The sequence below is a fragment of the Arachis hypogaea genome, chromosome 19, assembly GCF_003086295.3.
Source record: "Arachis hypogaea cultivar Tifrunner chromosome 19, arahy.Tifrunner.gnm2.J5K5, whole genome shotgun sequence".
Taxonomy (NCBI): domain Eukaryota; kingdom Viridiplantae; phylum Streptophyta; class Magnoliopsida; order Fabales; family Fabaceae; genus Arachis; species Arachis hypogaea.
This window is the reverse complement of record NC_092054.1, coordinates 139,732,860-139,751,274: the sequence shown is the minus strand read 5'-3', so window position 1 is coordinate 139,751,274 and position 18,415 is coordinate 139,732,860. Positions and strand designations below refer to the sequence as shown.

At 31.6% G+C, this 18,415-nt stretch overlaps 1 protein-coding gene across 1 annotated transcript; it reads left to right on the top strand.

The window, feature by feature from the left end:
- The first annotated feature begins 13,445 nt into the window (after nt 1-13,445).
- Nucleotides 13,446-18,021, top strand: LOC112777486 (putative F-box/LRR-repeat protein At5g54820). The gene is made up of 4 exons (XM_025821869.3): nt 13,446-13,828; nt 15,628-16,599; nt 17,124-17,297; nt 17,543-18,021. Exons 1-4 carry the CDS (start codon nt 13,823-13,825, stop codon nt 17,837-17,839), a joined length of 1,449 nt encoding a protein of 482 aa, XP_025677654.1. The 5' UTR covers nt 13,446-13,822; the 3' UTR covers nt 17,840-18,021.
- Nucleotides 18,022-18,415: the final 394 nt, after the last annotated feature.

Below are 18,415 nucleotides of genomic sequence, written 5' to 3'. Positions count from 1 at the left end.
GAAAAGAGAATGGGAATAGCAAAAGTGGGAACAAAGGAAATAAGAAACTGTTTAAAAACCGCTGCATAAAGCGCGAAAAGGCCAGGGGTAAAATGGTCTTTGCGCGCGGAGTTTTTCGTAACCCATTATGAGCATTTAATGCTCAGCACGAAGAACGAAGCGACAAAACGGTCGCCCCAGCAACCAAGAGACACGGGCGCAGGAGGCACGTCCCTCCCACGGTCAGCCGACTCGATGACAACACACGAACGAAGAAATCTCGCGCCACCAATGTCCCTCACGACCATCACTGGCGCGTCGGGGGCACTGTTACGGCCTGGCCCAGAACCTCCACGGGCCGGGCCGACCCGAACACCACCCGATCCGGATAGACGCCCCGCAACCGACCCGGACACGCGTCCAGGACAGCTCATGTGCAGCTGGGGGACAACGTCCCTAGAAACATGGGCCTATTCTGGACGGGCCCACCTCTGACAGGTATATAAGTGGAAGATTTGCTCTTCCCCCAAGGTACGTCACGTATCACACTATCCTTTCCACCTGCACATTTACTGACAAGAGCGTCGGAGTGTCTTTGCAGGTGGCACCCCCCTCTTTTCCATACGAAGTACTCGGGACCTCGCGTATCGTTGACCGGCAGTCCACGACCTGACGAGCCCCTATCATCATCTCGGATCGCAACCCGAACCGTCCGATAGCCGACCTACCGAACAAAAATACTAGCACGTTTTGTTTTATGGCGAATTAGTGAGCTAATCCGCTTAACTTTTTTTTTAAATTAGTAAAATTAATTAAAATTAATCTTAAAAATAATTAAAAAATAAAATACAAACAAAAAAGGCAAATTATAATAATTTTTTTTAACTTAATAGAAATGTTTAAAATAATATCCGTCAATAAAAATATTTTTATTTTAAGAAACAAATGACATAATTTGAGCATATATATAAATGTGTAAAATAAAATAAATAAAATTAATAACAAAAATAAAAATTAAAAAATGTGTTTAAAAATTATATAATTGTTAATTTTTATAATACTAATTACTTTTATAAAGAATGAAAAAAAATTGGCGGGTGGGTTTGGTCAAAATCGTCTGTGTGCGCGTGCAAGTAACCTTTCCTTCACCAAATTTTGTGGTTTTTTTCTGATAAAGGAAAATAAGTCTAAGTAAAAAGTCGTGAATAATAATTTTTTGTACAATCTGAATTGTCCATCCTTAATCTCTTTCTCAATTTGAATCGTAAACTTTTTCTTTTTGATGAAGAGGAGGCCTAACAGAAACACAAAACTAACTAATCCAAATCTTAGAGAAAGTCACTCATTTACTATTAGCATTTAAAAAAGGGACAAGAAAAAGGGGAGGGGTCATTGAAGCGGTGTATTCCCACCGGCAAGTTCCGAGCATGTTTAGCCAAAATATCTGCAGTAAAATTCGCCTCTCGAAACACATGGTGGATGACACAATTAACCATTCTTGATTGAAGGTTCTTTATTGCATGGATTAGGGCCGAGCTACCATAGAAGGGGTTGGACTCGTTCTGTAGGAGTTGGGCAACGCACGCGGAGTCAGACTCGACCTTCACCCTATCAATTTCCAAATCGATCACCAATTGGAGGCCATTGTAGACAACCCAGAGATCAGCGTCTGTTATGGTAACATTTCCTATCTTCATCATGAATCCAGCATTAACAGTACCATTAGTGACGATTTTGCCTTGCATAATAATAAAAATAAATCATGATTCAAGATTTCATATAAATTCAGATTCCCACCTAAATATGTGTATTACACCACTTTTTTTAGAAAGTTCAGTAATTTTATGACCCAAAATAGGAAGATTACAAAAGGACATGGCTATAATGTCGTTTACATCACTCTCTACTACAAGAAAGTCATTGGATACCGTCAGATTTATCGACGAATTTATTGAAAAAAATCCGTCAATAATCTATTTATCATTAGATTTAACGGCGGAATAAATCTAACGGTATAAATTTTGTCGTAAATTTCTCGGTAAATCCAACAGTAATATCTTATTTACAAATAATTAAATTAATAACTATCAGCGGCCCGTAAATCCATTGATAAACTTAAATTTTTTTTAAAAAATACTAATAATTAACTAATTTTTCGTCTACAACATCAACCATAGATTATCATAAATTAAGCCAATATAATAGTCAAATCAAACACCAATTCATATCTAATAAAACTTTCATTTTCAACAATCCCATAATCATTACAGCAATTTATGATGAAAATGCATAACATTGCTATGAGCAAATAGAAATTATATGTAGATCCTATTGATTTACGTAAATTTGTAGTATCTCACCCTATAAATGTTTAAAAGGAACTAATACTAAAGTTATTGGGAGCAAGAGAATTTTTATATAGGAAATTCAACATTATTCCAATCATAGTATGGATAAGACGACAAAAGAAAACAATCTCTCAAAAATGGAACCTAACATCTGAAAGCATGTCAAAAAAAAATTTCACAGTTCGAATTTGAAGAAAAAGAGAAAGCAAATAGTTTAGTTCTAATCTCAACAAATTATAAAATAAACAATATTTGAAAATCATTGAGCATGGCCGAATGGATGAATAATGCATTATGTTTATGATATATGCACATAATTGATCACTTTAGCTTATTATAATAATTCAATATTTTCTTGTATTGTAACTTCTTTATCTAAAAAACAATCTAACAAAAAAGAATGAAAATGGATTTTGTAAGCATGCAATTTCAGAAAAGGATACATATTTCAAAAGTACATTTAATATAATATTCAATCTTAAACCTTGAGTATAATATAAATGAGTGGTAAATTATGCAGGAACTCCAAAGTATAAAATTGACTAGAAATAGTTCTGATAACATTAAAATTGATCTACAGATTCTTTGAATTAGAAAGGCAATGGCAAATTGATAGCTCCAAGGGTGTTTCAGCATTACATATTTGCAATATAAGTAATACTTACCTGTATATCATCGACAAAGATACCATCAATTCTTCCTTCTTTTGAAAGGAAAAAAACAAATGTCAGGGAGTAAGTATTGCCTAAATAAACATTATTTTTAAGTAGCTATTCTTTTAACAAGGTTAAATTCTCATCTTCAAATTTAAAACACAAATATTGGATTGCCTAATAAATTCAAAAAGGGATACATAAAAAAGGAAACCATCCAATTTAAAAGTGTGATGTTATAAATCTAACAGTGTTATTTTATCCAAGCCATAGACAAAAACAATTTTAGATTTATGAAACCAATTCTTTTTTCTTTCAAGTCTCATAATATCCACAAAATATAAAATTGTTTCCATATTCATAAATTTCAAACAAAACAATTCACAAAAAGCAACAAGATCATACCTTTGGGTCAACTGTGGAAGAAGGGCAAAATAGACACTTATCGAGAACTAAAACAATAATACGAACACTAAGCAGGAGCGTCAGTGACGTAACTAGCAGCAACAGCCAGCAAACAGAGTTTTTGACGAGAAGAAATAAAAGAGACGTGCAACAACAATACGAACAAAGGCTCAACAAAACAGAGCTTCTGGTGAGAAGCATACACGATGGGTTTATGTTTTCATTTTGCGCCATTAGGGTTTTTCTAAAAATAAATTGCAAAAAAATAATAGGGAGAGGGAGGAGGACAACCTACCTGGAGGGAGGAAGGAGGCAGCTTCAGCGACAAAAGAGAACAGTGGCGGCGGCGATAGAGCGACTAACGTGACACAAGGAGCACCAACCGAGTCCACGCTGTTTTTGGATGCTGTTGGTGGTGGCCGATGCAAGTGGAGAGGGATGCTGGAGGTAGTTTGGTGGAGAGAGAGAGAGAGAGAGAGAGAGAGAGAGAGAGAGAGAGAAGAAAGGTTAGAGAGAGAGAGAGGTTCGAAAATGAGGAGAGAGTTGGTTCGTGATTCGAAATTATGGCGAAGTGGATAACTCTGACGGTAACACTTTGCGAGTGAGCAAAATGCAGTGTTGTACTAATTAGGGTTACCATCCAATTATTACCAGCGTGACATTCTGGTAGTAAAGGTGTTACATTGAGGGTATTCAATCACACCCAGATCTGCTTAATTCCCAAGTATCCAGAAGCAGAGTCCATGACCCACATTAGATCTATTAGCTTAAGCAAGGTTTTCTATAAAATTATTTCTAAAGTTCTTGTTCACAGAATGCACTCTAAAAGAAAAACGTTGAAAACCATTGACTTTACCGTCGAATTTAGCGTCGACGATTACCGGAGAATTTAGCGGCGAGTTTTGTGTCGGATACAAGGTAGTTTAGATTTTTTGAAAATGTTTATCGTCGGATTTTACATTCTGACGCTAAATCCGATGGTGATTAGTGACGCAAAATATGATTTTGTTGGCGGCACAGTTACGGGCAAATTTACCGTCGAATTTTGTCAACGATAAATCAATTTAATAAAATGATGTGTTTCACCAATTTACCATCGGATTAAGCCGGCGGTAAATCCAATAGTAAACTGGTTTAAAATTCAAACGTGAACCCTTCCTCCCTCACTTTTCCGAGTTCACTTTCTTTCTTCTCTCTCTGTCTCACTTTCTCTCTCTCCTCTAGCTCTCTCTCCCTCTCATTCTTCGCCATCGGAAGAGGTGTTGCCGGCATCGCCGTCACCTTCCGGAGCCTCTGGTGCCACCGCCTCTAGACGTTGTCGTCACTGGAGCTGTTGCTCACCACTAGGGAGGTTGGGAATGTTGCCGCTGTTCTTGATGGCCACTGCCGTTGGTGTCGCCGTCACTATTAGTACCACCACTGTTTCAGCATCTTGCAACCACCATCAAAGATAAGTTAAGTATAGTTTTTTAATTTTATTAAGATTTTTATGTGAGTTTAGGGTTTTTTGTTAAATAATTTTATTAAGATTTGGTATAGTTTTTTTATTGTTTTTCAGACTTTTTTGTGACTTTAGGGTTTTGTTTGGTATTTTTTCAAATTATTGATTAAATTATGGTAATGGAGTTTGTGGTTAAGGTTTGGTTTGTGGTTTTTAGTTTTCTCGGATTTTTTTTTTTTTTTTGAGTATAGGATTTTGTTATCCTACTTTATTATCAAATTATTAATTAAAATAGGGTAATGCAGTTTGTGATTAGGATTTTTTATGTTAATTTAATGTAAATAGAAATTATAACTAAGTTAATATAGGTTAAGTAGGGTGAGATTAATAGTGTTTGACTTTGTGTAATTTGTTGAATTAGTTAGTTTCACTTTGTGAGTTTAATAAGTTTTTTTTTTATTAGGACGGTGCTATTTCTTTGAGATTAATTGGATTTTGCTTCTTCCGTATTCTGTGCATCCGTGTTTCAGGTAGGTTTTCTATTTCTAATTATAATTAGTTGTTTAAGTTTTATGTTCGACATACTTTTCCTAGGATAGCGTTTTAGGACGAAAGTGAGAGAAGGTCGTATAGAGGTGCCTTTTGAAACCTTTCTTTGTTGGAAAATTGTGGAGTTAAAGGGTTGCGCACTAGAACTATTAGGATTTGATATGTTATTAAATTTGTGTTTGTTCTAAATGTGCTTGCAGTTGTTTCCTTTGTAAAAATTGTTATATTTGTTTGATGCATGTCTCTGTATTAAGGAAAAGTTCAACCGAAATTTCGTGCAATTTGTTTTAAAACTTGTTTGGTTTATAGAATATTCTAATTAAGATTATGCTCTACCTGAAGTTGTAAAAATTTTTCGTCGAATTCTAGGTTGTGTGATTCAAAATGATTCTAAATCATTGTCTATCGATGTATGATAGAGATATCAGTAGAGGGGGATTAAAACCTGAATTCTTTGAAGGGGTTGACACGTTTGTTAGGCATGTGTTCAGCATAGAACCGTTTAGGTCTGAATGGATATCTAGGTGTCAATGTGAAAAGTGTCGGTTGATTAAGTAGTTAGGATCTGCGGATACAACACTTCACATTTACTGTAACTGAAGGATTACTATGTGTTCATAACACACGCAGCGGAAGAAAATAAAGTAATCCTTAAAGATCTATTTTGTGCTTAAACTTTATTCCAATAATATACAATATATAGATCAGATCTAAATACCTATGTATGCTAGTAAAAATCACTTTCTCCTTCGATGGTACGAAGGCGCTATGCGTATCCACACCGATACCAACCTTTGCTGTCAACTCCTTGACCAATGGATATCTGATCTAAATTGAAAAACCTCTTGCAACTCTTTGCACACCATAAAATTCTTCTCCAAGAATTAGGCTCACATACATTTATGTGCGTAGAGGTAAAGGAATAATAACCCTTGTTATTCTCTCTGTCTTTCTCATGTTTTCCTCTATTCTTAGCATACATATATATAGTATGAGATTTGTTTCTGATTTTAAATTTGAATCTCAATTCAAATTTAAATCATATCTTAAAATTCTAAATCTGAATCCTTCAAATTTATGAATCATATCATAACTCAATTTGAAACAGAATCAGTTAGGATCTCATCTAAATTTAGAAATAGAATAACTAATTATTCTCAAATCTCATTTAATATTCTCAATTATCATATTATTATTATATTCTTAGTGCTAGCAAAAAATATAATAATATTCTATTTGATTTAATATAATTATTTATTTGATCAAATCAAATTAATAATTAAATAATTCTACAGCAAATATTAGAACACTCGTTAGTGTGTGACCCCATAGGTTCAATACTAAGCGGGTAGTAAATTAGTCATACTAAATTTACTAATCAAGGTTGGCGTCTAGCAACACTCCTCAACGACCCGATAGTATGAAGTAATATATTTTTATTAAGAACCTTAGAAGAACAAAGTATAATTCCTTCCATCTTTCCAACTCTTGGTTAACTCTTAGAGTATGGTTTAATTGTCAAACTCTAACTTGTTACCATTATTATAATGAACTGTGAATGACCTAAGAAACTCATTTCTTCATTCATTTAATCCCCTTAGCCAAGGTTTTATTTATCTCAGTCATTATAATCATAGAGCTCAAACTCTTTACCGAGAGTTGACGGATTCCTTATTGACTAATCATTAATTCTACAGGTATTTAAATCATACCCAATATCCATTCAACTAGTACACTAGGGTATTAGGTGTCCGGAATCAAAGTATAATAAATACATTGTTAATTACTATGACAGTCGCAGGTCAAAGGAAACTCTATTACTATGTTCATCTTGAGAATATCCTATTGACAAATATACGGTAATTATAACCATTAGGAATTCTCAAAGTGAGTCAGTTTAATGGTCATATCTCTATATGCACCATCTATATATAATTTAATAAATGAGATCTATTAATCTTCATCCAATGAAGGCCGTTATATATATATTAGTCTTTCCGAATTATTAATGTCCTTTTTAATAATCCTATGACCAAGAACAATTTAGATTAAATTATAAAAGATTTATCTCTCAATATTATGATCACTATCACAATGATAAATCTATAAATTTAATCAAGGACCTTATTATATTAACATTTTAATATAATAACAATAACAAATTATTTGACACGTGATTGATTGGATTGTGGTCATACTACTTATTCCCAACAATCTCCCACTTGCACGAGAGCCAATCATGATGGATTGGATCTTGGGCATACTATTATCACAATAATCTCCCACTTGCACTAGAGTCAATCAATCATGTGTATAATTTTTCAATGCACATCTGTTTATCAAAACTCTTTTGACCTTAAACACCTTTACTCTTGAGCATGTTTGCTTGACCTTTTGTAAAATATACCTAGTGCATAATAAATATCACGTTTTCTCAAAACATGAAATCTCCCACTACAATAGAGCATAATTTTATTTTAAGAACAATCCTCATTGAATCATGTTTATAAAAACAAGTAACCATTAGATCTATCTTTATAGAATTGTATCATTATACAAATAGGCTACTTTTTAAAACAGTTAGTTTGACGATCAAACCTTTTATACTTTTAGGAGAAAGTATATTCTCTATTGAGTGGTATACAATTCTAATAAAAGTAATTGTACTCCCACTCTTTCTTTAAGATGGAATCCCTTTTCTAAAAAAGGAGTTTAACCTCTTATCACAGATACTTTGTCATAAGAAGAGTGATAAAAATAATCTCATTATTTCTTTAGGGTAACCAATAAATCTTATTTATCGGACCTAATATCAATTCTATTGTTGTGCAATCTCTTAACACATATAAAACATCTCCAAACTCTAATATTCTTGAGTTTCAGCTTATGCCTTTTCCATATCTCATATGGGTAAAAAATTTATTTAGTGAGAAATTTGTTATTTTAGCCACATTTCTAAAATGTAGTCTAAATATTTAACAAATAGTGATATTCAACTAAATCAAATTTCATGTTTTTTAAACATGATGAAGTACATAGAGTACTAATATTTATGCACGGAGAGAATCTCATTCTCTATTTAATAGAATATCAATTAGATATTAGAAATTTTACTTTAAAACTCTTATAATAAAAATACTCAATATCTTTATTATTGGTCAAACCAACCCTAAGAGTAATTTTGATTGGTATCCTCAATACTCATATTGAGTTTTTCTAAAAAGATCACAAATCTTAATCATATTAAGGCCAATTATAAATTGTTTGTAACAAAATAAATCTCCAAAAATGCTTACAAGAACAATTCTCGCAAAAGCCATTTGCCTAATGGCATTTCAACTTCTAAAGTTGTTTAATTCAAAATATATTGCCCAATACTCCCACTAGTTTAAATAAAATCTTTGATAGTCATACTATCTTACTTTGGGCACCATACATCTTTTCAAGATGTTCAGTAATAAATAGTGGGGAGGTGCCTTTGAAATTAGAACTTATGGTTGTCAAAACAACCCATGTAAAATAATATTATAAATACATCAAAAATTCTGACCATTCCAAAGTCAATTTTATTGGAGAATATTATCATCTCAATGATAACCCTTTGAAAATACAATTCTCAAATTGTATTTAATATATTACTTTCAAGTATGCCACATAAAAGGTGGACATATTTAAAAATTTAAAATATGAAAGTAAATTAAGAAATTTATATTTCTGTTAAAATTATTTAGAATCATGAATGAGTACCTTGGTTGTCAAATTGTTACTCATACCTATTCCAAATAAACATGATTAAATTGTATCCCATACAATTATAATCCAAAATAATTATCTGATTGTCAGACAATTATTTAACTGAATTATATTTTATACCCCTAGGTTGTCTAGGTTCAAGTATAAAATTAATTCCCCTTATGCTTCATCATATGCATGACTAAATTCTATCCGTGATTACAAGTTTACTGGTTGTCAGGTCGTTCTTTGTAAACAAGAGATAAATTTATTTTTGACAATCTCCTAACTTTTAGGATTATTTCTATTGTTAGAGAATTTTTTTATCTGTACTCATGGATTAAATTTTATACTCCCGGGTTATTTAGGTAAAAATATAAAATTAAATCTCTAATACATCAAATGTATATACTGATTATTATCTTGAAAATAAAACTCCTGGTTGTCAGACCGCTCTTTATAATCAAGAACATTAGAAAAATTAATTTCTAAAATTATAGTGTTCAAAACACATCAATCAAATCAAAATTTGATTTTTCATGTACTAACGTTTAGCCTTAAAAAATTATCAAATCAAATTTGACCTTTATATATACACTTATATATGTAAGAAACAAACAAAAGATATTTTGCATCTTATTCTTTTTATTGTGATCAAAATCACAATAAAATTTAATAAATAAATAAAATCAAACAAAATATTTGATTATAAATATAACTTTTATATTAAAAAATGATAATTTAATCACAATTAAATAATTAGCATTGAAATAAATTAACTATTAATTTATTAGAAAATCATCTCAATGGAAATAACTGCATTGCATGCTTTAAAAAAAATTTGAATTAATCCTATTAATTCACAAATTTAAAAGAAATAGGAATAAAATTTAAACACAAAAAGCCAAAGCTCTGATACCACTGAAGGATTACTATGTATTCATAACACACGCAGCGGAAGAAAATAAAGTAATCCTTAAAGATCTATTTTGTGCTTAAACTTTATTCCAATAATATACAATATATAGATCAGATCTAAATACCTGTGTACGCTAGTAAAAATCACTTTCTCCTTCGATGGTACGAAGGCGCTATGCGTATCCACACCGAGACCAACCTTTGCTGTCAACTCCTTGACCAATAGATATCTGATCTAAATTGAGAAACCTCTTGCAACTCTTTGCACACCATAAAATTCTTCTCCAAAAATTAGGCTCACATACATTTATGTGCGTAGAGGTAAAAGAATAATAACCCATGTTATTCTCTCTGTCTTTCTCATGTTTTCCTCTATTCTTAGCATACATATATATAGTATGAGATTTGTTTCTAATTTTAAATTTGAATCTCAATTCAAATTTAAATCATATCTTAAAATTCTAAATCTGAATCCTTCAAATTTATGAATCATATCATAACTCAATTTAAAACAGAATCAGTTAGGATCTCATCCAAATTTAGAAATAGAATAACTAATTATTTTCAAATCTCATTTAATATTCTCAATTATCATATTATTATTATATTCTTAGTGCTAGTAAAAAATATAATAATATTCCATTTGATTTAATATAATTATTTATTTGATCAAATCAAATTAATAATTAAATAATTCTACAGCAAATATTAGAACACTCGTTAGTGTGTGACCCCATAGGTTCAATACTAAGCGGGTAGTAAATTAGTCATACTAAATTTACTAATCAAGGTTGGCGTCTAGCAACACTCCTCAACGACCCGATAGTATGAAGTAATATATTTTTATTAAGAACCTTAGAAGAACAAAGTATAATTCCTTCCATCTTTCCAACTCTTGGTTAACTCTTAGAGTATGGTTTAATTGTCAAACTCTAACTTGTTACCATTATTATAATGAACTGTGAATGACCTAAGAAACTCATTTCTTCATTCATTTAATCCCCTTAGCCAAGGTTTTATTTATCTCAGTCATTATAATCATAGAGCTCAAACTCTTTACCGAGAGTTGACGGATTCCTTATTGACTAATCATTAATTCTACAGGTATTTAAATCATACCCAATATCCATTCAACTAGCACCCTAGGGTATTAGGTGTCCGGAATCAAAGTATAATAAATACATTGTTAATTACTATGACAGTCGCAGGTCAAAGGAAACTCTATCACTATGTTCATCTTGAGAATATCCTATTGACAAATATACGGTAATTATAACCATTAGGAATTCTCAAAGTGAGTCAGTTCAATGGTCATATCTCTATATGCACCATCTATATATAATTTAATAAATGAGATCTATTAATCTTCATCCAATGAAGGCCATTATATATATATTAGTCTTTCCGGATTATTAATGTCCTTTTTAATAATCCTATGACCAAGAACAATTTAGATTAAATTATAAAAGATTTATCTCTCAATATTATGATCACTATCACAATGATAAATCTATAAATTTAATCAAGGACCTTATTATATTAACATTTTAATATAATAACAATAACAAATTATTTGACACGTGATTGATTGGATTGTGGTCATACTACTTATTCCCAACAGTAACGGGTTCAAGGATAGGTTTTAGATGTGGACAGAGCACGGAGAAGTGGACGAACAAGAAATTAACAGGTATGGCTTGAATTTCAATAGGTCCGACTGTCGATTAACAAGGATTTGAGTGAAAAGAGAACTAAACATGGAAGACATCACTTGGGAGGGTAACCAGGAGAAATACAACAAGATAGTATATGATGCAATAGGTGTTACGGAGCAAGAAGAGGCTGAAAAAGAGCCTAACTCAAAGGCAAAAATATTTTATTTCTGTTAGAATCTATTGTGAGACCGTTGTTTGAAGGAAGCGTTCATTCAGAGTTGTCTGCATGTGTTAGAATGATGACTATTAAGTCGAAGTCAAATCATACGCAAGAGTCTTTTGATAAGTGGGTCACCTTTTGCAATAATATGGTACTTGTCGGGATCTATGACATCCCCTGAAATCACAACAAAGCAAAGAAGCTAGTTTTGAAATTGGATATAAATTCGTTGAAAATTGATTGTTGTTTGAATGGGTGTATGCTGTATTACAAGGGGATGCAGACCTAACAGAATGCAAATTCTGTAAATCACCGAGATTTCAAGTTGAGAGAGAACAGATTGGTAAACACTAGTTAAAGAGAGTTCCAATGAAATGGAAGCACTACTTGCCCTTGATCCCTATGCTGAAACGATTGTATGTATCGATGAGTTCGACCCCTCACATGACCTGTTATAGTAACAACAAGAGAGATATATAATGGAATCATAACGCACCCGTCAAATGGAGAAGCCTGAAAATATTTTGATAGGGTCCATTCTACATTTGTGAGTGAGCCGAAAAATGTTTAACTAGCTTTGTGCTAAGATGGATTCACACCGAATTTCAATTTCGTTAACGCGTACTCTTATTGACCTATAGCCGTGACACCGTATAACATGAGTTCCGAAATGTGCATAAAGGATCGTACATGTTTCTAAGTTGCATCATACCTGATCCCAGCAATCTGAAGACTAAAATGGATGTTTTTTTGTAGCCCTTAGTAGATGAGTTAAAAGACCTGTGGTGTGGATCGAAGGTGTCGATTTTTCTCTCTAACTTACGATTTTTCTCTTTCTTTTTGTGGTAAAAATGTGATTAATTTTTGCTTAATGATTGTCTTAAATTAAATGATGAAGTCTAACCTAATTAATATGATAAATGGGTGCTGAAAAATTAGAGGAGAATGAACTGAGAATAAGAGAGAAGGGGCATGATTTCGAGGAAACACAATCAACCTCATAATGACATGTTTATCCGCAGTTAATCGCGATTAGTTACTCGTAGTTAAAAACACAGCAGAAATGGGTGAGAGACTGAGAAGGAGGGGCAAGTTACTTAGGTGGTAAGTAAGAGGATTCGGGGTCTCTACGTGTCATTTGCAGAATAATAGTCATAAATTCGATTTAGGTAATTTTTACCATGCAGTAAAATAATTAATGACTAAAATTTATTCTAAAAGAAGTAAATCATGAATAAATAACTAATATAAATCTTATGACATAATTACCTGAGTAGAAATTATTTTTATCACTAGTTTTAAAATTTTCAGTTATTAGAGTTTTTCTTTGTATGAATACAAAACCGTCTCTAAAAATGTTCTTTTGGCTCAAAAAAATTCTTTTGAGAAAAATAAGTCAATAGTAAACTAATATTTAATATGGACTAGTTAAATTTGACTTAAAAAAATTAATTATTTTTATAAAATCAAGTTTGACTTTATAATTTTTATTTAATTTTTTTATTTTTTATTTTTTAAATTTTTGCACCGATCTCACTATTTTTTGTTGGGCCATAGTTCTCGACTTACGAAATAAATTTAAAAATTACCAAAAAAGTTTATTTACCGAAAATCGAATTCTTACGTCGGTGGATTTCTTAGCTTCTACAGCATCAATGGAGTGTTAATCAATCCCCAAGTTCCACCTCTAGTGGCTTAAAACATTCTTAATACCAGAAGGAATCTAGGAATAGACAAATGAATTTGGTGCAAAGAAAAAGATGGTGCTTACTTTGTTAATTCTGGATACCGAGTCGCTTTTGGCTTCTTCCATCCACCGATTGGTTTTCTCTCAAAAGTCTTGAAGCAGAAAACATTATGGAGATCAATATGGTTAATTAAAGCCCCAGCCAAGACCAAGCTTTTTGTGTGGCGAGCTATCCATGAAGGTATTCCTGTAAACTTGCGACTTCATAATAGATTCTCTAATTTCTCTACCAATTGTCCTAGATGCAGAATAGAACCAGAATTAATTGTTTGTTGCTTAATAAATTGCTCCCAATCACCCAAAGTAGTATGGCAAGAACTTAATTGAACTCACCTTCTTTGAAAGTTAAGTCTCTGGCGATGGTGGCAATAGAAATGGTAAGAAGAGCAACCCTAGATGATAGTGATAGGGGTGATAATAATGATAACAGTAAAAAATAGTTAAAATTTATCTTATTTAATATTTATTAATTTATTTAATTAATTTTGACTAAATTTTTTTAGCTATCAAATATTTCCGTTTCTTTGCTCCAGATATTTCTTTTTCTCTTTCTTTCTTTTTATGTTACTTTGTTTCCTCTTCTATAAATGGTACTGATGTAATAAATTTGGTATTTACTACTACTTTTATTAGTTGTCCAAGTTGAACCTATTATTTTCGCTCTTTAATTTGATTATGGAGGTAAAGTTGGTGTTGGATTTAGATATGGGGAAGAGTGGTGCTTAATATTGATGTGGTGTCAGGTACAATTTGGACTCAACGATTTTTTGAACTTAATTCAAAAAGCAAATTAACAGAGAAAGAACCATCCGATTTCATGTAAATCGTCAAAAAAAATTTTGATTATAGAGAAATCGCAGAGTCCGATTTATTTTATGTGAATTTTAGATCCTCTCTTTATGCAAAACGGACCCTCCGATTTGTTTCCAAAAACTTAAAAACAAAGAACTCGTAGGGTCCGATTTCTTAACATCAAATCTAAGCAAAAAGTTGTCTCACAAATTAGTGTAGCACCTCCATCATCCATAACCCAGCACAACACCTTCACCTCTTCTATAACCAAAAAAATCAACCTATCATTTTCCTTTGGAAATCAATAAAATTTCTTATAAACGTTCTCCAAATGTAAACTTGTTCTCCTCCTCTGTTGCTTTTGCTTTTATTTATTTATTTTTTGGTCTGTACCCTACCCAATTTTCTAAAAAGGATTCGTCCACTTTATGAAGGAGTCTATAATATTAGTGTTTTTTTGTATTTGTATGTACTAAATATTTGAAATAAGTATCAATATTATTTTCAACGTATTAGTCTTATGTGTTTCGATTATATATCTTGAAAATAAGTCAATATTATCATATTATTAGTTCAAAAAATTGGAATTAACATTTTTTAACTAATATTCAATCAACTTTGTTCTTAATTCTACCAATCTTTTTCTTCCCTGCTGCCCGATTATTGACTTATAAAAGAAGCATTTAAAATTTTTATTTATTGAATCGCAAAAGTTATTCTTTAATTAAACTGCCAACAATAAATGTAAGAAAGAAATATAAATAACAGAAAATATGGAATGTTTCTAATAAAAATGCTAGAGGAGTATAAAAAATTAGTCATTAAATTAATAATTATTTATATATTTATATTTGCTTCACATATTTTTAACTCATTAAATTATTATTAGTAAGTAATATTATCCTCTGTATAAATTTTTGGGGGTACGTTTCTTTATTCTTCTCAAATATTTCTTACAAGTTCACGAAATTGTCTCCCATATATACATGTAATTTATAATTATTTATTAGTTATCAACGCTATACACTTATTTCGGTTTTATTTTTATTTAAAAAGACCCTTTTTTTATCTCAAAGATTGTTTTATCATCTCTTTACTAATTACCAATCATTGCATTGTCTTTTAATTTGCACCACTTCGTATTCAAAAACCTCCCTATAAATATAATTAATAATTCTTCATATATAGTTCCATCATTCCATAACCATTTCAAGAACCAGAAAGATGGAAGGAAAAGAAACCGACAACATTTCTTCATTACCCGAAGAGCTTCTCCTTAACATTCTTTCCTCGCTTCCTTTCAAAGAAGCAGCGAAAACATGTATCCTCTCCAAGAAGTGGTTGAAGATGTGGCAATCTACCAACACAGTGAAGAACAACCAACTTGATTGCAAGAACATAGAAACTTATGGGGCCGTTGAAGTACGGCAAAGGAAGGCTTTCAAGAACTTCATCAAGATCTGGATCACATTGCACAAATGCTACCATCTCCACGATAAATTCACCCTCAGGGTTTCTCCTCCTTCAAACTGTGGTGACATCGTTGGAGCTTATGTCGATTTCGCTGTAGAGGATGGCGTGAAAGATTTGGAACTTGATTTTGCTGAATTGCGGTCGGAGGACGAACATCCTGAAGAAAATATCCACGATGCGGTTGAATTTCCGAGAGGCCTTTATGATAACAAGAAACTGCACCAGAAGCTCGAGAGTTTGAAACTGCACTCGTGCAGTTTCGCGCCTGGAAATTTCGCCAAGTTTGTGGCACTGAAAGATGTGACTCTTGCTTGGATTCCGTTGAAATTGGAATCGATTAGGACGCTGTTATCCACGTGCGAGTGGATGGAGAGTTTGAGCCTGAAGAACTGTTGGGATATTGAATCCTTTGATCTAGAGAAATTGGAATTGAAGAAGTTGGTGATTGATAGGTGCATAATTCGAATGAATTATATCGGTTTTGAGGCGCCAAATTTGAAGGTTTTCAAGTACTGTGGTTCGGAGCCGCCGTTGTCTGAAGTGAATGTGGTAGCTGGCACCATAGAAGAGGCAGATCTTGATTTAAGCCCCATGGATGAGTTCGATGAATGTGGCAACGAACTTCAGAATTTTCTTCAAGATTTCTTTGCGGTCAATGTTCTTACAGTTTGCAGCGTGATTCTTCAGGTACTTCGTATATGTTTGTTATTGCAACGGTTTCTTTGGTTTTGGGAATAGTAATAGTTAGATATGGTAGACTGTAAGACTATATTTCAGTACTAGATTACTAGCTTTATATTGAAGTATATATATATACCAATATAGATAAATGAATCAATATATTTATGTTTAATGATATGTTAGATGTATATTAATATAGAAGATATATTAAAATGCATAATTAAGTGAGTCATACAGGAGGTTAAATAAGAAATTTAAAAATTAGTTTGTTTTTACTGATGTATTAATATTATTTAAAAATATTTCGTATACGTTAAAAATAAATTACTAAATAAGTTATTATATAATTATATATAAATATGTATTATTTAATTTAATTTTAATGTGTATTTTATATTTTAGTATATATTTAATAGTAATAATTGGTTTGGTAAAAATTTTACATGTAATATGATATTGTTAATACGAAATTAAATTTTATACAGTAACTAAGTTTTATGTGATTTTATTAATTTGTTAATGAATGAAAGGTGATCCCTTGGGGAGATGAACCGGTGAGGCTACCAGGGGATTTGAGGGTGAGACACTTGAAGATGAAAATCCAAATGCATCCCCAAGAATTTTGCGGATTCTTTTGGTTTCTCAACAGTTGTCCTAGATTGACCAAAGTTACAATAGACCTTGACAGCTGCAATATCCTTTCCGTAAGTCAATTCAAGTCAAATGCTTTTCATTTTAATTATAGGATTTAGCTATTTTGAAAATCACGTTTTATAAATATAATAATAACATTTTTTTAATTTCTGATATTTTCAATTTATTGTAATTAACAATTTTATTTTTCAATATTTTTAAAATATTTTGTTAGAACACATATTAACAAGTAACAAGATTCTTAATTATATGTAAAACTTGAATAATAATAATAATAATTTTTTTGTGTTAGCAGGAATATGAAGCCCCTTATGGTGTGGATCTTAAGAATGTCAGGAACAGTTTGCCAGTGCCAACTTGCTTTAGAAAGAGCCTCAGGGAAGTGGAAATGAATGGGTTTATAGCAACAAGCAGCCAACTCTATGCATGCTCCTATTTCATCAGAGCTGCTTCAATTTTGACGAAGCTCAGCATCAGCTTTTTGAATAACAAGAATGATGATCCTCACACGGTGGAGCTGCGTCGTAGTTTAGCAGCGCGATTGTCGCATATTCCAAAGGCTTCAAGTGATTTGGCCATAATAATTCGTTGACTGTTATTATGGTTGGGAGAAAACTCTTTGTTAATAGATAATAGAGATCCAGTATATGGTTAAGAAGTGCACTGATAAAGATGTCTTTACAGTGATTTTTTTCCCCCTAATAACTACCGATGCACTCTAGATGTATCCTATGAAATTTTAATATAATATTTGGTAGTTTGTGTTGTGATAAATATGAATGGATGTCCATTTAATATTTGTGACTTTTTTCACTTGGGCAGTTAACTTTTTCAATAGAAATATTTAATTTCTCAAAAAAGATTAAATTTTATGAAGCTTGAAAAATAAATATTTTTTTTACTATAAATAATAGTAAAATCAGCATAACACAACAAAAACAAAACACCCTTCTGTTTTATTTTTCTTTAAATGCTATAAATATTTTTCTTTCTCTTTTATATATAAGTTATTACATATATTAATAATATATATATATATGGATCATTTTTATTATATTGAGATATTAATTAGGGTGAATATTAATATTAAATTTATTTATTTATATCTCTTTATTTTATATTTATTTTCTCTTCTTTATTTATTTATTTTACAACATGTTATCAGCAT